The sequence below is a fragment of the Bos taurus genome, chromosome 3 (assembly GCF_002263795.3).
Source record: "Bos taurus isolate L1 Dominette 01449 registration number 42190680 breed Hereford chromosome 3, ARS-UCD2.0, whole genome shotgun sequence".
NCBI classification, from domain to species: Eukaryota; Metazoa; Chordata; class Mammalia; order Artiodactyla; family Bovidae; genus Bos; species Bos taurus.
The window spans coordinates 35,913,581-35,935,594 of record NC_037330.1 but is presented as its reverse complement, the minus strand read 5'-3'; the positions used below and the strand labels follow the sequence as shown (position 1 = coordinate 35,935,594).

At 37.3% G+C, this 22,014-nt stretch overlaps 1 protein-coding gene across 8 annotated transcripts in view; it reads left to right on the top strand.

Annotated features, from left to right (window-relative positions):
- The window catches only part of NTNG1 (netrin G1), a 369,041-nt gene that overhangs the window by 285,365 nt on the left and 61,662 nt on the right, over positions 1-22,014 (top strand). For 6 of the 8 annotated variants that reach the window (XM_024989814.2, XM_005204200.5, XM_010803237.4 and 3 more), the window contains exon 5: positions 2,439-2,465. In XM_024989814.2, coding sequence (XP_024845582.1) covers positions 2,439-2,465 — 27 coding nt within the window. Of the gene's footprint in view, positions 1-2,438; positions 2,466-13,325; positions 13,392-15,747; positions 15,808-22,014 lie in introns of all 8 variants that reach the window. The other 2 variants (XM_005204199.5, NM_001080369.1) reach the window with 2 other exon arrangements.

Genomic DNA, 22,014 nt, shown 5'->3' with positions numbered 1-22,014 from the left:
GTTCAGGTATTTTCAACTTCAAAAATCTTATTCCAGTGAGCAATTTAAAAATCTTCTCTAAGCAGTTCCCATTTTACAGCAGTGGAATAGAAAGTGACTCACCTGGCAGCACCTCAAAACTTTTTAAATCACAAAATGATAAAGAGCCGGAATTTTAAGCATCCAAATGTTAGGTAATAGAAAACATCTTCATGAGGGAAATAGGATCTCATAATGGTCTTGCTTGGAGAGGTTTGTATAGCTGCAATGAGCATTTCTCCCCAGAACTGGCATCCCCAAAGGAATAGAAACATTTCTGCATCTTTCTAAAATATTCAGCTGCAGCAAGTACTGCATCAAACAGTCTTACAAGTTTGCTCTCGATTGTGTCTGGCCAAACATCCTGAGAACTTTGCCTTGCATTATGCATGGCCCTCCACCTCCATGCAAGTTTGAAAACACTTGAAAAGTCTCTTCCTGCCATCTTAACTTCCATTCTCTCTGACGGATTACAAAGGCAAAGCAGTTCCTTGCAATGGAGCCGGATTTTCAATCATGGGGAAATTTGGAGCTTCTGCAATTGCTACTAAAATTATGATGCTGCCATCGTATCTCACTCAACAGGGGATTTGCAAAGAAAGAAAAAAAAGAAAGATTCAGTACCAAGTCACTGTCAAAATGCGGCAAAGATGGTGTACTGAAATGTTGGGTCAGGAATCCAGCAGTCCTTTGCAGAAATCGCATGCAGCTTGAAATTCAGTTCAGACAAAGTAAAACATGAAAATTAAAGTTTAAGTTTCCAGTTTTGGTTGATCAGTGATCAGTAATTAAGCTGAAACATCATAAGCTCTGTGCATTTAAAATCAACATACATTGAATGTATCTAATAACTGAAAATAGGATTTCATTCCTTCCAGGTTTTTTTTAAACAACATGGTAAGCTTTAATTTCTCTTTCTCCCCTCCCTACTAAGAAATAGGAAAATAGCTCTCAGTTTTAAATAATACAAAGCTAGAAATCTCTGAGTAAGGTACAGTGATTAGTCAAGATAAGCAGAGGGCAGTTGTTCAAAGATTAAATACTAAAATAGAAATTTAATGATTCCTACATTTACCACCTGTTAGCACACTTTAGTGATGTGGAGAACAAGCCTGAACAGCTCATTAACAGCTATCATTTATTGACTGTGTACCATGTGTCAGACATTTTTATGGATTATCTCATTCAATTCTCACAGCAGCCCTGTGCAGTAGATATTATTAGCCCTTCCAGATGAGGAAACAGGCCTAGAGAGGCTGGGAACTTATGTGAAATCACCCAGCTAGTTAGTTGCAAAGCATGACTCTCACTTAGTTCTTATTCCCAACTCATGCTCTCACCCATACCACTGCCTGGATTTGGTGGAAATGATATAAATCCTTGACTATTATTTATAGTGTCTATCATGGTATTGCTTGTTTGATGAACCAACTAAATCAATAATAGTAATCATAGCAAAAATTGTTGATTATTGCACATACTACCTGCTCAATGCTTTGAGCATTTCAATTATATATATTATATATATATATATATTAAATATATATATATATATATCTATAATCCTTGCAACAACTCTAACAGGTGGAAAACAGCCACAGAGAACATAAGCAACTTGTCCCAAAGTCACAGTCAGTGAGTATAAGAGCAAAGCCTCGATCTGAGATAGCCTGGCTCTTGTGCCCCTGATCTTGGCTAGGAGTTTTCATCTGGATACAACTAAATTCATGTCCACGTTTATAACATCTTCAGTCACATTCTGAAATGGTTCCACCACCTTAGCAGAGCTTGACAACGAAAGCAGAAGCTGAAAAATTGATGAAGCCCATGGTCAATGTGAATACAACCTAATGTATTCTTGAATTATTCTGCATTCTGCTCAATTTACTTTCTGTTACAGAGCTTAATCCACATATCTCACGAGTAAAAGAGGACTGAACATGATGGTTATATGTAGTTAATCAAATAAAACGACAAGTGCCTTTCAACTGCTAACACATGCATCTCAACACGTTTAAAGAGATAGATGGCATGATGTAGATATATTTGCACAGGCACATACATTGTATACTTGGTGCTCGGTGCCCAGAACACAAGCCTAGCTTACTGTCTGTTTTGAACCACATACAAATGTTCACTAACCTTATAGGTAAGCACAAAATGTTCGATGTCATGAATCTGTCTTGAGCCAGCTGTTAAAGATGAATGCTGATTTCCCGACTCTGATAAGTTAAAGGACTTCTAGAATAAGCGAAATGGTTTCAGTGGTTGGATATATGTTTGGGGGTTTTGTGTGTTAATTTTCTGATGATATGAATGTAATCAAGTGTTTAAGTTTCTAAGATTTTTATATGATGTTTAAGATATCCTTTACTAATAAATGACTAACAGTTTTTCTTTATTGTTTTCTTTCTCTCCAGGTATCCCCAGTATTTCCAGTATTGGTAGTAAGTAAAAACAAAAACAAAAAATCACAAACCAAGTCTAGGCTAGCTTGGCTTTGTTGTTCAGCTCCTCAGATCTATTTTCCCAGTGTCCATTTCTGATGTAAGAGAGTATTTCCTTTGTGAATTGAATTGTTGTGTTTGTTCTCTGCACAGATATGGTGAAAGCACAGATGAAATAGTTACCTGTATAGAATTCCTCCATGGATATGGCAGTGCTACAGCTTTTCTGACTATTTTTGATGAAGGCTACCTTTACAGAGGTGCAATCACTTACATAACTGTAACTCATTTAGCAAAAATATGAACAGTCCTATTTACCCATACTTAGTAACCAGCAAACAAATGGAACTCTCTCCCGAGGACTGTATATGGATTTCTCCCATAATTTGGGAAAGCAGAGAATGAATGCCAGTGAATGCTTTAGGCATATTTGTTAGCCCAAAGAAATCACTATGAAACTAGGGAGAAGGAATTTTATTAATGCATTAAACTTTAGCCTTTGTGAAGGCCTGAAAGAGGTCGGTTTGTGATCATTAGTCTTTCTGGAGAAATGAAGGAAAGAAAATAATCAATATGTCCATTGCTCTCTCCTAAAATACAATGATCCATATTTTCCTGACTACTTAGGTTCAAGTTTGGTAGAGAAGGGATATAAAAAAAATACATGCAAAATTTAGGAATGGGGCTACTAGAAATTCCTGCAAGAAATGTTTTAGTAGAGATATCAGCAATTGAAAAGAGAAGTTCAACATTCTGTTGAACATTTCTCTAGTACCTTTACAAAGACATTCTACCAGATACCATGGGAGAACCAGGCTGTAGCTCCCTCTTTACATTTAAAGCAATGACATCCCAACACCAAGCTTAAAATGCTCACTAAGGAAATGTCCCATAACTTTTCAGAGCCAAATCTCACATATTTTTAAATATTGTTCCCTTTCTCTCTGATGGTTAAAACCTTTGAATAGCTACTGAATAAGTGATTTGAAATAAAGTACTGAGGGAGCCTAGACTATGAACTGTAAGTGAAAAGACGCATTTTCACTAGAGTTTAACCCAGTCTTTGTCATAAATGCTGGGCCACAACAGGGTGATGGAAGGGTAAAGAACAGCAGTAGGAGTATTCCAATATACAACAACCATTTAAAAAGCAATATCCTCATAATTTGGATAAAATAACTTCTTGCCTCTTATAAATGCACAGTCAGGTCTTCCAGTTTTTAAATCAACCCAGTTTACTTAAGCTTGTGAATAGGACTACACACAGATTTATTAATCACTAGACATGTTAAATGCAATGAACATCAGCCACTTTGTAAACAGAAATAGAACTAGTGTTCACGTTCATTTAGATACCAGCCTAATGCCACAGCTTCCTCTTTGTGATCTTGTTGAAATGACGTCAGTGGTACAAACTTGCAAGTGAAAGCTTCGGTTCTAATAGTCTAGTTTTTCTGCTGCCGTATCTCCCGTGGCATTTGCCTATCTTCATAAATACGCCACAACGTGCTCCTTTCAGGCCTTGACAGTTGTGTTTGTACATGCATTTTGGAGCAAAAGGAAACCAAACGGAAGCAAGCTGAGACAGATGGTGATCTGACCTGTCAAAGGTTTCAGAAATGGATGAACGGAAAGTAGTTCTTTGGCGTTGGGATGTGTTTCTGTTCCAAGTGTCAATTGTGTGTTGCATGGAATTTCTGACTGTTTTGCTCACTTGACATCTCATTCGGCCGCCTCCACCACATGCCCCATCTTTGAGCATCAGCAGATGTTGACCTTTTACACACTGAATCAGGAAATTCCAGTTTTATTTTGCTTTGTTTTATTTTGAAATCAGTGGTGACCTGAAAGGATGCTTTGTTGTGCCTTTGGAAAATGTATTAACCTTTATTCAGGAAACTAGGAAAATTTAACTCCTTAATGTCTAACCAAAACCCTCCAACAAACAAAGTGATAGCTTATTCTGTGCTTTCGTGATGCCTCTGGCTGTTCTGCTAGGAGTGCAATGGGTGTTTCCTCAGATTTCTCAGGCAAATGGTATAAGCACTTCCAGGGGTCACCCAGCATCACATATGGCTAGCTTGCTTATTGCCTGGCTTTAAAGTGAAGAGATTTGCCATAAAACCATCAAACATGATTGTATCTTCTAGCCTGCTTCAATGGCATTTACACATTCCTTATAAGGACTTATAAGGTGTTCTCTGTGTGCAATGGTGGATTCCTTTACTCTCCAGTGGGCAAGAATTCATACATAGATGACTCCCTGCCTATTCAAGAGGGCATAGAAATAGTTTCCAAGGTACAAGCCGGAAAAGAGAGATCCACTTGGATTTTCAACTAAGTTTGGGCATTTACCAGGGCTTTTCCCTTTATCTCAAGGAAGAAATCAATGAACGTAATTCCACCAAGTATGTAGAAAGATGCCATGATAATAGATATAACACTCATGACATTCCCATCATCAAGGACAATGAATGATGTATATTGTGACATAAATTATTGATTGATGTATGTAACCGTAAGTTCACATACATTTGCTGTATACACAGTGATTAAAGATTTTGGAGGCCTGATAGTTTTCAGTATAGATTTCAAACTGTCAACACCTATATTAAGGTTCAAATGCATGGACAGAGTGGTCATCCTTTCCGATCATCTGCTAAAAATGTTTTTGAAACAGATTTCCCATTAAGGTCATTTGTACCTGCTGTTGTCTGTTAGGAAATAGATTTCCCAATCATCCCAAAGGTACTTGATTTAAAACTCAGTCATTTTGATGTGCTTTGGCTGTGGCTGAAAAATTATTGGTGATATTGTCAGCAATTAATGAGTCCCAAAATAAATCTGTAGCCATTTGAGCCTATGAGCTCTGTTTTTTCTTTACTTGATGCAGTAGTAATTCATTAAAGTTTCATTTTTTCAATGTAAAATGTATCATGCGGTTATAAGTAAACATTCACAGTTTTATCCAAGTGAATGTTAGTTGATGCTGATGATCCAAATTAATATTTGTTTTGGTGTGGATGTTTTTGTTTAAGGGATAAACTAATCATTATAACATATATTATCTGATCTTTAGTCCTGAAAAGCAAGTGATTTCACAAATTACTCTGAACAGTTTATTATAAAAAATGGTAATTAGAATAACAAGAGTTGGCCTAATGTGCAAAGTAGCTTTGTGTGAGGGATTATCACCTAAAAAGCAAGTGATGGAGGTTAAAGATTAAAATGTCAGAGGTTAAAGGTAGATCATCCACTGAAAACTCATGTCAGGAAACACAACTTAAAAAAACTTGAAATTTTTTTAATAAACAAAGCCATTTCTTAGACTAGCAACAAAAGAAAAGATGTATGTTGACATTTTATGAACCCAAGCGTACATTGTTTCGTAAATTACCTTCAAATGATTGACATCATGTTTTATAAAGTGTAAAATATTGATGGAAGCATTTGGCTGTCTCCTCCTCTTCAGCTATTCAATTTGAAATAACAATTTACTTAAGATAAATATTCCACTTTCCTGTTTCTCTTATAGTGAGCATTGCCTTCATCACAGAGTTAAAAATTCATCTCTAATTTGATTTAATTGGTAGGACCATTAAACACGGGAAGTGGTACCTGCAGGGATCCATCAGCCTGTTGAGAAAGCTCAAAGATGCTTTCATACTTGAAAACATTTGATGCCAGTTGGAGACCTTATAAAAGTTGTTTCCCGTACAGCATCCAAATATATTTTGTTCAGTACCTATTTACTGTAGAAGCCTGGACTGTGAGGAAAATAACAAGGTTAATCATTTCCCCCCTCAAGGGTTATTAGTAATCTTGTTCATGCTATCCAGAGAGCTGCAGTGTTTGTTTGTTTTTTCCCTTTTCTTTAATACTTCTAAATCCCCCAAATAAAAGTTTCATTTGAATTGCCCTTTAGATAATTAGGTTTTATATAATGAAGAAAAAAATGATCTGACTAGAGAGGCTATATGGCAGATTGTATGGTGTGCTACATTAATTTTGATCTGTTTGCTGATGTTCTTGAAGGAAAGCTAAGGTCCCAGGTGAAATGCCTTTGGGACTTTATTATATCATGTATCCAGTATTCTCATCACAGATCCATTTCATATTTGTGTAACTAGCATTTCGCATTCATGAAACCTTTGTAGTTATCCTAAAATTGAATGAACATTAGGACATAGCTGCTTCTTTAATCTTGAATAAATTAAATATTCCAATGATGCAGGGGGTGGAGGAGTAGCACCTACCTTAAAAAAAATCTGAGAGGTTTAGTCATCTTTAGCAAACAGCAGTTGCCCACCTTTATCAGATCTGCCTTTCTTCATATATTAGCCTTTTCCCAGATGTCTTTAGAATGCCAAGCCACTTTTTAAGTGTGAGCTGATATCTATACCTTTGCTGTTATTTCCTTGTGGGGGCATCTGAAAATTCCTAGCTTAAGCAAAGATTTACCAAGATCTCTGAAAGGGCCTATAATGAACTTTCTCAAACTTGTAATTGTGAATGAAGAGTGGGGTATCACCAAAGTCTTCTTGGAATATCAGTAGGGAGCTGGCCAGCTAACTGTTCCACTTCCTGGGAGATGTCCCCACATGTCTACAGAATTCCATTTTACAAATGGTGACTCTCGGGCTCAAAGTGTCCGAGTAACTTGTCAGATATAATATGGCCAGGAAGGCCTGTCTGACTCCAAAGGCTGTTCTGGTAACGGTATACCAAATGGAAGAGGTTAGAAAGAGAATTTGTATATTTATTGACTCCGACCTCAGACTCTTTCCTGTCTAATACATTGGCCCGTTTCTGTGTGGGAAATTTTAGTGTTCTGAAGAAAAACAGACGTTCATTTTCGATGCCTTACTGTGTGGTCAACAGAAACCACATTAAAATGTGCCCTTCCTCTACCACCATCAATGATAAACATCCTCAAAAAGCTGAGGAAGAGGGGAAATGTGAGATGTTATTTATAGAACATGGGATAGTTCATGAAATTTAGCTATGCATGTTGTGAAACCTGCTTGTACATACTCTATGACAGTAAAAATTCCAAGTGTTTTATTGACATAGCTGCTTAAAACAAGCAAACAAAATCCTATGTGTTGTCGTGAGGACAGACTTACCACTATCGCATTAAACTTTGTCTTCCCCAGCAGGTTAATGACACTGTGTTTCTGAGAGTAGGCAGCTTACTGTAAAGATGGTGAAATTACGCCAAGGCCCTAGGGGTTCTTTATGAAGAGCTTTAGGGTTTTCTATGCATTCCTTTATAGACATCAATAATGTTTCCAAAACCCACTGAGGAACAAGAGCAATAACTACAAATCCAAAGGGACCCCGTGACTCTGTGTCCACCCGATGTTTTCCTCATTCACTCCTGGAAGGAGAATGTTTAATGAAGGCTCACTAACATCCTCTCAGGCAGTGGCTTTTCATATCCATCGTGACACCCTGCTTCCCACCGTATTGTAGAACCAAAACATTATGTAAAAATTAGTGTTTTTAGGAAAATTGAAGAGCACTCATACAACATCATCATTTTATAGGCAATGCAACTAAGGCTTAATTGAATTGTCAAAGTCATCTGGATAGTAGCCAAGGCAGGATTCTAGTTCAATGTTCAGTTTCCAATCTAGGACTCTAGAATTCATTCACCTTCTCATGTAATTAAATGACTCATGTATTACTACACAGTAGACTATTTTAAGGGGAAAAGGACATGGAAAAGCATGGTCACAATTTACTCTGGTTTTAAAGAGTTTCCACAAAATGAGTTGGAAGCTGCCTATAACTCATGCTAAGTGGGTACAAGTAAGATGGAAGACAGTGGCTTTCTGATGTAAATGAAGTGTTTTTAACCTTCTGGTTCAGGCTTGCCTTTCAGCTTGATTCACTGTGGTGTCAGCCATAGATGGTCAAGTTTAGCAATTCTAACCCAGTTCTCTCCAATTTACAGTGCCGAGCTTTCCTTGGGGCACAGAGAAGAAAAATTTTCTTCCAAAGCCTCATTTTTATAACTAGAATCTCAGTTTTTCTGACTCTTTAAAGTGCCACAAACCAAATTGTCATGTAAGAGTTTTCTGAGTCTCCTTAATGGGGAAAAAAAAGAAATTCAGGCAAGATGTATATTTGATTAATAGGCTAAACTGATGTGCTCCTAAATTTAAAGAAACTCGGAAATTTACATATTATCTTTGTGTTAAAAATAAACCCTTTCCCACAGTATTCCAAAATAATTTCTGTTGCTTTCTGGACAATAGTATTAATCAATGGAGGCCCTAGAACCAGATTATTCCCTAAAGTAAGTTGTATCTTAAATAAACTTCTTTATATATCTGAATCACTTGCTTTGGGAACAGTTAAGGTTACAAGAAATAGGGGAAGCACATTATAACCTCTACTTCAGTTTAGTAAGAACTGTTTATGCTACAATAATCTTTTATTACAACAGCAACCTTGAATAGGATAATAAGAGCTAACACAACATTGAAAACCAACTATGTGGGTGCTCAGTTGCATCCTACTCTTGGTGACCCCATGGACCTCCACGCTCCTCTGTCCATGGACTTTTCCAGGCAAGAAAACTGAAGCTGGTTGCCATTTCCTACTCCAGGGGATCTTCTCGACCCAGAGATTGAAGCTGCATCTCTGGCATCTCTTGCATTGGCCAGCAGGTTCTTTACCACTGTGCCACCTGGGCAGCCCTGTGCTTCAACTATACTTCAATTAAAAAAAAAAAAAAGCCACCATTTCTTGAATGCTCACTACAATTACAAGCAAATATTAACTCATTCAGCCTTGACAACAGCCAGCAGGTAGCATTATTCTATTTTACATATAAGAAAGCTTAGACACAGAGAAGTTAAGAAACTTGCCCAAGTGATAAAACTCGAATTTAAATCCAGTCCTCGTTCTATTTACATGCAGCATATCTTAAATAAATTTGCCCTCAATAGATATTGCCCAGGCTTCCCAAAGATGTAATTTGAAAATTTATCAATGACGATAGAGTAATAGTATATCATGGGCATTTCAGATATTCTTTTTCTTTGTAAAAGGGATAGTTTTGGTGTATGAAATCTTTGGTCTCCATATTCACCAAGCTAAAGTCTTTTGAGATCATTAAGACGTGTTTAGTCCATTTTTCCAGGTTTGTGGGATCAGGATCCTTGAGAACTCGGAATTTCCATAAGAGGCTATTTTTGAAGGATTGGCCATCTACAATCCCATTGGACACATATGATAATCCTTCCCCTTACCTCAGTAATAATTTCTCAACTCCAGACTGGGTTTCACTATGACAGTCACAGGTCCACAGTTACAATGTGTAGCAATAATTTTTCCTTCTACACAAGGGATTCTTAATCCCCTAAATCCCCTAGATTCTGCAAAGAACATGTTCTTCATTCCAGTGGGCTTTATCCTTCCATGAATTTCAGCGTGACACTGCCAGGTCATAAAAGAACCATTGGAGCGATAGAACTTAATGGCTGAGAGAAAACATAGACATCTTTTAATCCAGCACCTTTACCTTACAGATAAGGAAACTGAAGTCCAGGGAATTAACTGCCTGACAACTACTTAACAGACCTGGGAGCAGATCCTTTAACTTCTGATTCCTAATACTTTTTGCCTTGCAATATACTAACACTTTGAGACCTTCATATGGACACAAAGATACTCCTTAGTAAATTCATGAAAGAATGAAATTTTAAAATTCTCCAATAGTTCACCTAACCAATGCTTTGATGTGTTGTAATTTTTTTTCTGTTTGCAATCTCTTAACTATTTGAAATCAATGGCCACTGGCTAAAAATTCTCAGAGGCTTCATGTTATGCAAGGACTTTTATTAGAATTGAATATGATAACATAGAATTTGTCTTAATTATACAATTAACTTACCCTCCAATGTGCCTAATTTACTTCTTGGAATTAAATGTTAGTTTATTGATTGAATATTGATTGAATATTTGTATGTGCCAGTATCTTTGAGTAACAAGAGTAGCCAAAGAGTAGCTAGCTGATTTAAAGTTTTCTTACTTGCCTTTGCAGTTATAGGACAAAATAAAAATTCAAAATTTTAAGATGAGATATTAAATTTGAAAATTCTATGATGAACAAATATTAAAACATGTATAGACAGTACCATGCTATAGGAGTCAAGGCTCCACACATTTCAATATTTTTTTCCAAGACATTTTTCCTCCCGAGGAAGAGATATCACACATAAAATTTTGTCCCACTAGAGATATGTATAGATTAGATTAGGATTTCTAAGTGAGTGCTGGTGGTTGTGAGTTTTTATTTTTCAGGAAGGTTAGGCATCCCACCCAATGAAAATCATTTGGAAAAAAGAGTCTGTATTTCTAAGAAAATAGAAAAGCTACACTCTCCTCTTCCCCAAGATACTATCATAAGTGCATAATACAGAAGAAAATTACCTTCTAGGTAGGGATCAGATTGTAACTGAGGTGTCTCTCTTGATAATTTCATACAGGTCAAGGAGTTAACAATTCAAAAGTAGAATCACCTACATTCGCTTTTTATATATGTAAGAAGATCCTCAATATGGAACCTCAGTATCCTGGAGGAAAATCATAAAAGAGTATAAATATAAAATATAGGCATAAACAAATATTTATTATATTAGAATATGGAATAGAACTTAATTTATAAAGTTAACTTTCAAACTCACTTCTAAATTGGTTTAGTATAAAATTTTGTCTTCACTTAAAATTTCTTGGCAGAGCTTATTAGCAAAATGATTAATTATAGTATTACTTTCACTTCAAGTAAACCAAGCCACTGAATACTTAACATTAAACTTGCAAGCAGCACCCCCACATATGACCTATATTTACCTCTCCTACAGAAAAAGATGGAGAAAACCATTTCAGAGAACTAAATTGTTCCTAATTTGATGCTTATAATATATATAAATATATTTTCTATATAAAACTATAACAGTGATTTGAAATTTTTTCTAAATAAACAAGTTCTAAAAATCACTTGTTTTTCAAAGTGACTATCACAGTTCACGTAGGCTTGTTATGTTAATTCCATTTCTCCCCATCACCAAAGTACTCACATGGAAAGTAATACTCAGTCAATAACTTGCATATCTTGCCTACATATTACCAAATATCTATTTATTTAGTAACACCTACAGATGTGGAAAATTATTGCATTGTTTTTTCTTAATTTCAGAATTCATTCTTTTTTCATAATTTCAAAATTCATAAATTTTGAAGATACAGCAATATCTAACCCTTTGCTTTTACATGTATATAACATACACACAGAGCAACAGTAGATCAGCTTTTCTAATAAATATTAAAAAGCCAAAGTTATAGTGAAAGTTCCATGTCTTGCAAGATTCACTATAATCTAATTATGGAGGAAACAGTCTGATAATACCTGTTTACAGTAGCCTAGCCACTTGATCAGAGAAGGCAATGGCACCCCACTCCAGCACACTTGCCTGGAAAATCTCATGGACAGAGGAGCCTGGTGGGCTGCAGTCCATGGGGTCTCTAAGAGTCGGACACGACTCAGCGACTTCACTTTCACTTTTCACTTTCATACATTGGAGAAAGAAGTGGCAACCCACTCCAGTGTTCTTGCCTGGAGAATCCCAGGGACGGGGGAGCCTGGCGGGCTGCCGTCTATGGGGTCGCACAGAGTCAGACACGACTGAAGTGACTTAGCAGCAGCAGCAACAGCAGCCACTTGATATCAATTACTCAGTTATTAAATATTTACTGAGGCCTTCTGGAAGGCTTTGCCCTTCCTCAAAGAGATTCAAATTAATTACAAAGACAAGAAATAAACATAAAATTTAAAGTAGCAATATTAAAACTTACGCCTATCCACATATCCATGAAAAATAAGGAACACAGGAGGTCACATGCTATAGGAGTTTAGAAGCAAGAACTCTCCTTGTGGACTTGGATGGCCTCAAAGGACCACACTAGAAATGTAGTTTTGAACTGATCTCAGTGAATGGCAGATGTGAGTCATGAAATGGCTGCTGTAATAGTTGTGCTCTAGGTACCTTAGCAAAAATAGTTTTAGAGCACTCAATCCTAAATCTGGCTATTTTCCTGTTTTCCAGAGTCATTTTTTTTTAAACATGGGTGAATCTAAGGAAAAAAAAAGACATTAATTCTTAAATTAACAATGTTTATCATTATTTCTGGATTGGAACCAAAAACTTTAGAGATATATTTTCAGTTAAAAACATCATGAAAATATATACACACCCATACATACAAACCTGAGATATGATCAGAATACCCTGGTCTGTTTTCCTTAAGCCAGAATCACCAGTAATCCTTCTCTTTCTTTCTCTGAGAAATTGCATAAAAACAAATAGGAAATAAATCCACTTCTTTGCAGAGATAATGGCTCACACTTAAAACATACCCTAAAGAATCTCTCCTGAAGACTAATGTAACCAGCTCATATCTGTAAATATAAATTGCAGAGAATGGAATTCTCAAGTGAGAAATTATTTCTTTCCCGTTATCTTCCAGTTTCAGGCAGCAGCTTTATATAATGATTTGAATTGCTGAAGTCCCTATTTAGTTATTTGTAAGAACACTCTACTTTATTTCAAAAGTTAATGCATATAGCTTTGTTAGGGAACGGGCTATATATTTAATGTCCATTCAATGTTTTGGGAATCATCAATTGCTTGCTTTTGTCTGGTGTGGGAGTCATGTTGTGTTAAGTGCATCACAGCCAAGTTAAAAAGCAGATGTGTGGTTTGTGTCTTTGTCCATTTAGTTTTCTGTTTAAACCAAAGGATATTATAGCTGAATATAACAAACCCTGATTTTTCCTGATGTATACAGATCCTCCAAAGTTTAATAGGAAATGGCCGAATATTTCTTCCCTTGAGGTTTCTAACCCAAAACAAGGTAGGAGCATGTCAAATTCCTACTGATATAAAATCCCACATGTTTAGGGGGAAAATCCCACATTCTATTTTTTCAAACACTATATAAGAGCATTATCATCAATGCCATGCCTTCGAAAGAATCATAACTCAAATATTTTTTTCTAATATGAAGTGTCCCAGAAATATTATAGCAACAAGTGTAGAAAAGATTAGATGGCACAGAAGCTATAAGACCTTTATCAAGTTTACCTTGAATGCCAGCCAGTCCCAAGAGAAGTCTAGTGTTGGTTGCCCTCACAGTGAAAGTATAAATAATACCTCTTAAAAACTTTTGAGTGGCTCAGGTGTCCTTCCGCTGTCTCCCTTTTGCTTTGCTTAAGTAAACTCACTGGTAGTTAGTTGTATTGAAGGTCAGGGAAAATAGGGAAAGGCAGTACTGCAACCCCTAAGAGACCTGTTTTTGTTTGTTTTTTTTTTTTTTTTAAACTATGATTCCATATTGATTGACAGGAATTTGGATCGTTCTCTCCCCGCTTCCCCTCCCCTTCCCTTCTACATCCTAGTGTATTTCCTCTGTCGAGGCTTTCCCTCTTTTAATCCTGTATCAATTAATAATTTCTGTTAGGATTAAGAACAACCTGTTTTCTTTCTGTCCTTAGAGCAGTAATTATTTTCTAACTTCTCACATCATAAATAAATAAATAAAGGAAACTGAAGACAGCAGTGTGATTACACAGGAAAAAATAGGACCTTTAAAAACGGGCCAATCAAATTCATCAGATGCAGTGTAATGTTAAAATTACATTAACATCTAGCCTATAGATATATATAGACATGTACAAATAGTTCATATTAATAGAAAGTTGCCTTCTTTTGCATCCTTTCTTCTCACACACACACAAAAAGGCACATCTTTGGCTTCCACCTTCCTTCGTTATATGCAGGATGTTCCTTTTAAGCTCTAATGAACACAGATGGAAGAGGAAATGAGCAAAAGGAGGAACCAGGAAATAGCTGCTAAGCAAAACAAAATATATTAGCAATTTGTTGAGGAGTCAAATTGGAAGGGCTGCTTTTTCAGCCCTTGATCAGAGTGATGAAATCAAGACTGTCCTAGATACATACATTACTAGCAAATAGAATTATCTTAATCATCTGCTCCAAATGATTTTTTTAAAGTTTCTACATACGTATGTGGAAGAAGAAATACAGATCAAGCTCACCCCATTGGTATAACTCCATGAAGACTGTGGGGAGGTTTAGCGGCATTGCTCCTTGGCAAGTTCAATGAGAGCATCTTCAGTAAAATGTCACTCAGTATTTCCCATTGAATTTCATAGCTCAACAAATTATACAAGACAGGATCTAAGACTTCACACTTCACAGGGAGTTTTCTGCTGAACAAGATTATGCATTGTTGAGAACTTGAGTTTTGTGCTGAACAAGATATGCATTGTTCAAAACCTGAAAGAGACCCTTTTATTATTTTTGCTACATTTTCTGAGTGTCACAAGACTAAGAGCTTTCAGAAATAATCTTTAGTTAATACTAGTTGCAGTTTTTAGAATGTAGATAATGAGTTCAAATAAATTTATTTGAGAGGTGCACAGTTGAATACAGTGCTTGAACTTGAAATTTTAGCTAAAAGTGTACTTTCTGTCAGAGGTCAGTTCTGTGCAGGTGTAATTTATCTGATCAACATCTGCAGAAAGCATCAAGCTCTATCCTGTTTTTGCTACTTTCACAAGTGACTGTTCATGAATAACTGAAAAAGAAAAGCAGGCAAATTTAAAAATTCCTGCCATTAACAAACCGGTATCATAAAAGTAACAATTGTCAGGAAAAGACTACATTTTTGAAAGACAGAGTCCAATTGACTCTGAGGCTGAGATCCAGGTTCTGCTAAATGGTTGACCATTGTTAACTATGTTCTATGATATCTAATCAGTTCAGCAAAAGTAATCTAACTGGTTTATATGCAGGTGGGCTACTGTTACACAGAGAGAAAGACATGGTGAATTGAGTTAATGATGTTACTAATTAATTCAACAACTCAACTACTATTATAACAGACAATAGAGGATCCTAATATCCATAATGTTATTGAAATAATCTGCATAACTGGATTATGTATTTAAATGGTAATTCTTTTTGCATCTGAAAATAAAGCTTCCAAACTTTATTAACAACAAAGTCAAACCATTTTCAGCCAAATACAAGCTTTCTCTGTGATTGAAATAAACTCCCAGAGGCAACAGATACAAATAGTATCTTCATTTAGGACTACTTTTCAAGTGGGTTGATGATAAGTAATTACAATTTGAACGTTTCACTGTTGTTTCTAATGTGCTGTTCATTCTTTTAAACCTATCCAGTTGCTCCCAAATTAGCTTTGTCAACAGTTTCTTCTGTTCAAGTTGCAAACCACAAGAGAGGTAGGAATTCTTGGGTTCATACAGTGATTTCATGGTGTTATGTGTTGTGAAACATTGCACTGTATGAATCTGGAATATCTGTGAAGTGTACCCATCAGCTTATTGGTGAGGCATGTTGATTGATAATGATCAATGCATCAAATAGTACTGAGTACTGTCATAAGAGGAAAAAAAGCTTCACTTGGAAATTTGACTGCTGCAAATTTAAAATGCTGCAATATTTGTTTTCTGAAAGATTAATGTGTGAATCAGAATTACAACACTTTAGGTTCCTGTTTAGAACATGAATGTTAGAGCTATTAACATTGTTACTCATTTGCATTGAAAATAAGGAAACTCACAGTGAGTTTCAAGGATGCTTTTCATGAGAACAGAATGGTAGGTTCGTGTATGGTGCCCATTTGACAAATGACATACCTTGGAATTTCCACTTCCCAACATTGTTTGAACGGAATTTGAACAAATACCAGTGAAGAGCTACACTGGATTTAGCATTGATTATGACCCCAAAATAATAGTTACATTACTTCCTTCAAATGAAAGTGAGCAGAATCTCGTCTGTGACTCATGAATGGCCCATTCCAGCTGGCATCTGTCATCACATCTTCACAGACTGAAGATTTTTCAGGAAACATAAAGACTCCTGCTTTTATTTCACCATTTTCCTTTAAATGTCCTATGTGACAGGTGTCTTGTTTTCCATCCTTGACTGTTGGGTACATGTCATGTTTCTTTTGGGGGGAGGTTGTTGTTTTTGTTTTTCATAAAACATCTCTTACAAAGAAATGTATTTATTAACAATATATGAATTTGATTTGACCCACTTGGTGAAAATGATAATAATAGCTTCCCTATTCCTTACTGAAAAGAGTCAAATCACTTTCCAGATGTTAATCAACTTGAACGGGTCCTGCTGCGGCATATACAGTAAAGGAGAAAGCTGGTCAGAAGACGGGAAAGGGAAACGGACAGGATTTAAACCATGTCTTAACCTTTCCTCACGATGTGCTTCTACACAGCAAACGCGGACAGTGCCCTTTAGAGGGGAATCCAGATGGATTTGAAATTTGGAGAACTAAGTTCTTCAGGAACAGAGCAGCCACAGGTTGATAGGTTGTCAAGCCTGTTTGGGCATGTGTGCATAGCATACTGCAGTCATTGACACCCAAGTGATGTCGCTCCTTGCCTGCGATAGGCAGACCCACAGAGAAACCAAGGAGGTGAAGGAGAAAGGAACCATTAGAACTTTTACAGAACCCTTCTCTTTTCTGTCATGTCAGAGACTGCATGTGCAAGAGGCCTCTTGACCTGAAATTTGACCCTGCATTATTGAATCTCTCGTTTCTTGGGCGTCACGGCACTAATGAGATCTGAACACATCTCCACAGACAAGAAGAAGCCACGTAGTGAATTAGAGCTATCATAGGATAATCCACACTGTTATCAAATAATATATATGGAAGGGCTTCAAAAGTTACATAAGGTTGCAAGACAGGTTTGGGGGTGAGGTAGGAACCAGGAAAATGCTGCAGCCACTTTATTCCCTTGCCTGGGGGTAGCCCCTAGAGGCTTGGTGACTCTGCTAATGTAGTGAAGGGAAAACGCTTCTTAAGAATTATAATTCTTTCACCTTCCGTTTATCTAAAGTCTTTTCCCCATATCCTCTCTTTTTGAGTGACTAAAATTAATTTTCACCAGCTCTGACTTTGAATAAGCTTTCCTCACTTGGCCCCGAAATTAATGGGGGCAGGAGGAGAACCGGACGACAGAGGATGAGATGGCTGGATGGCATCACCGACTCAATGGACATGAGTTTGAGTGAACTCTGGGAGTTGGTGATGGACAGGGAGGCCTGGTGTGCTGTGATTCATGGGGTCGCAAAGAGTCGGACACGACTGAGCGACTGAACTGACTGACTGACTGATGCCACGTTCAGGGTACATTATCTTACATTCTGTGATGTATCTTGTATTACAGTACGTAGGTAAAATAATAATGGAACTGGAGGAAACATGGGGAATAGTAAGAAAGAAGAGACCAAGACATTTAACCCTCCTCCCAGTCTTAATATTCTTTTTCTTTCATTCTTTCTCTCTAACCTTTTTTCTGTAACTCCTACCTACCGAGGCCTTCCCCAGCCAATTCCAGTCAGAAAGTCTTTAAACCTTAGAAGAGATTTGGTTCTCTCCTAATCTTTGACAACTTTGAACTCTCCTTCTACTGAAACACTGCTAGCTTTTATTGCTCTTAACTAGCCAGTTCTTAGGGCTTCCTGGATGGCTTAGCAGTAAAGAATCCACCTGTAATGCAGGAGTTGCAGAAAATGCAGGTTCGGTCCTTTGGTCAGGAAGAGCCCATGGAGCAGGGCATGGCAACCCACTCCAGTATTCTTGCCTGAAGAATCCCATGCACAGAGAAACCTGGGGGCAGTCCATGAGGTCACAAAGAGTCAGACATGACTGAAACAACTTATAACACATGCATCAGCCAGTTCTTAAGTAACATATCATCGTAACTGCCTTATATGATGTCATGTATGTCAGATGAAGGGTTTTGCTCCCCCGGGGGACTCTCGATTGTCACACCTTGGCAGTTGCTATTGCCTCTAGTGGGTAGAGGTCAGGAATGCTTTGGAATAGCCTACATTTAGGAAAACCAAGAATGATTTGCCCCAGATGTCAGTAGTGCTAAGGTTGAGAAACTCAGCGCCATATTCTTCAGGCCTGGGCCTCATTCTTGTTGTCCCCTGGTATAAGATGTTCTCGATCAAAATGCATTGCTATGCCACACTACGCAAATGTTTTAGCTTTAACAGTAGTCAAAACATACCTGAAAAATAAAATAGAGTCTACAGTGTGATTTGAGATTGATAAGCTGTGTAAAACCATAGCAATTTTTTGAGAATTTCCTTTTTCCTATTGAAATTGATCTGTATAGACATATAGTCAACTCTCAGCTAAAATATTTACTAACTCAGTTACAGCTTGATATATGACTGCTGTTTTTCTGAACTCTTTAATATGTGGAATATAGCCAGACTCTTATGGTTTTTGAAATGAATTTAAGCATAACCTTCCTCTGTATCTTCCTCTGTAAAAGAAGATGCCTCAGGATCCTCACTGATTCACTAACTCATTGATTCATTCATTCAACATATTTTGAGTACTTAGTATATGCTCAGCGATGTGTTGAATTCTGTTTACATCTGTGAACAAAATGGACACACTCTGCATGCATGTATTTACATTCAAAATATAAGGGAGAAATTTTTAACATAATTTTCAGATACTCGAAATACTCCAAAAATTTAAATAGGAGGAGGGGGCAATTAATGCGTTTGGGTCAGGGACTATTATTTCAGATAGAGTAGTCACAGAATTTTCTCTGAACAGAGACCTAAAAACAAAGTGAGGCAGCAATTCACAGGGAAGTCGAGGGGAGGAATAGGCCAGACAGAGGTGACAGCAAGTGCAAAGGCCCTGGGGAAGTGCTTGGCATGTTTGCAGAGCAACACGGAGGCATTGTACAGAGAGCGAGGAGGAGTGTGACAGTAGTGAATCCCTGGGAAGCCAGGGGCCATATCAATTGGGAATAAATGAACTGAAATTCTGCCTTTTATTCTGAATTAGCCATGAAGTCATTAGGATTATGGGCAAAGGGATGTCATGACCTAATCTAAGTTTGGAGAGAGTTACTTTGACTACCGTGTGAGGGAGACCATCACACGGATGGAAACCAGGAAAGCAGTTTGAGAACAACAGCAGTAATCCAAGTACTAAGGATGAGATGGTGAGATGTAGAATGTATTTTAAAAGAGTAGTCACGAGGATCTGCTGATTGGTTGGTCATGGTGGGGAGAGGAAGGGAATGAGAAAAAGATTTATGTCAAGAACAACTCCAGGAATTTTGATCAAACCAGTTGGTGGAATGGAGTTGTCATTTATCGAAATATAGGGCTGGCTGCTTATGTAAGTAGCAGATTTGGGAAGGATAACCCATGAGCTCAGTTTTGAACATGTTAAAATTGAGATATCTATTAAATGTCTAAGTGGAGCCATTAAGGAGGCAGTTGCATATATCAGTTTGGATAAAGTCTCACCAACTAGCTGGGAAGTTGGTCTAGGCTGAAAATAACTATTTTGGAAAAGTCAGGTAGCACAGTGGTGAAGAATCTGCATGCCAATGCAGGAGAAGCTGGTTCGATCCCTGGGTCAGAAAGATCCTCTGGAGTAGGATATGACAACCCGCTCCAGTGTTCTTACCTGGAAAATACCATGAACAGAGGAGCCTGGAAAGCTACAGTCCATGGGGTCACAAAGAGTCAGACAGGACTGAGCAACTCAGCATGCACACACACACACACACAGAGTATATTGATGCTTTATAAAGTTATGAGGCTGGGTAAAAACCCCTAGCTCTGGGTTAGCCTAAAGAACAAATAGGTATAAGGCTTGAGCCCTCAGACATTTGAGAAGACATAAGAAAATGCAGAAGAGGCGGAAAAGCAGTGATAGGTGGGGAAGGAAGTGAACCAACAGAGAATGGTGTCCCAGAAGCCCCCTGATTCGGAAAGGGTTGCCAGAAAGCTCTGAGGGCCCTATTGAAGTTTATGGTCATGAAGTTAAAGTGAGACTTGTTTTGAAATAGTTGGAAAGAGGCCCAGCCACATTTAGCTGCTGGGGTATAGACATTGAGAAGTAGAGGACTGGATTTAACCAGGATCAGATTTTCCCAGGAGTCTGTAATTGAGGGTGGGAATTTGGGGATGAGGGAGATAAGACTACATAAAACGAAGTGATTATAAGGATGGGCCATGTACTCTATACTTTGTAAAAAAAAAAAAAAAAAAGGGAAAGGATGAAATGGTGGGTAAGTGAATTAGAGGACCAATGAATTATGGACTATTAATATCATCCCTTCTGGATCTTAATAAGATTGCGCAGCTCTAACTGTATCATTAATGATCATTCATGGATTCTGTGCCTGTGTGAAAAGACTAGTTCCTAAAGAATGGGAAATTAACAGAAAACTGAAAAGTAATATAGAAGTTTAATAATTACATTTGAAATGTCTTGAATTTATACAGTGCTCTGTTGTTTTTAAAACCCCTTTCAAATATCTTTTTCTCATTTTGCATTCTCAAATATACCATGGCCAGAGAAGACAGATTAATCAAAGTCTCAGAAGAACCTTAGAAGTTTTAAAGGAATAAAGTTACTATTAGCTTGTTTCTTAGATTCTAAAGATATTTAAAATATCCACGTATCTTCTGAAACAGGCTTATAATATTGAGTGTTTAGCTGTGTGCGGTTTTGTATATAAATTATTTCTATAATTTATATTATTTAAATCTCCTGTCAAAATTGATAAATCGGTTTTCAAATGAGACCCAGAAACAAATAGTTAATGTCATATAAATGTATATTGTTTATTGCATTCAAAGAATAGTAGGTAACAGTGAGTTTCTAACATGGATTGGGTCTTTATTGAACTTGAATGTCTACAGACGTGTTTTTTTTTTTGTGGATAAAGCTTTGTCAGGTGAAGCCCAGCATGTAGTGTTGGCTGCTGGGCAGATCTTACCCAGAAAGGAACCGTGTTATGGAACTTTTCCAGCCCTGTTCTCGCCTGTTCCCCCATGTCATGTCTTCACACACTCTATTCTTCTCACCGGAAATGCTCATTTCCTCCTTATTTTAAAAAAAAATACACCTTACCTGCCCTCATAGAAGATTCAATTTTAAGTTAGTTTTTCCTAATTTTCCTCATTAAATGAATTTCTCCTTATATCACTTTGTGTATCTGTGTGTTGTTGAGTGTGTGTGTGTGTGTGTGTGTGTGTGTGTGTGTTTTAGCACATCCTCTTGTTTTTTTCTAGTTATCTGAGCACATTTGTCTTACCTTAAACAAGCATCTTGACAACAAGAACTTAACTTCTGTGTGGTTCTGAAAAGTTCCTAGGATGAATTTATGTACAAAAAAGGTTCTCTTGAAAAAAATCTGGATTAATTGCATTAGGTGCATGGAGTACTAACCTAGGGCAGGGTGGAGTGAAGAGAAAAAACCACTTAGGGGCATCTTCTAGAGAGGGAGAGCCTGAGGCCTTGCGTGCCCACTCCTCAGGAAATCCAGGCAGCTCTGAAGAAGTCCTTGGGAAGCAATTAGATCTGAGATGTGGGTCTCCTCCCTGAAACTACTACTCTGGGC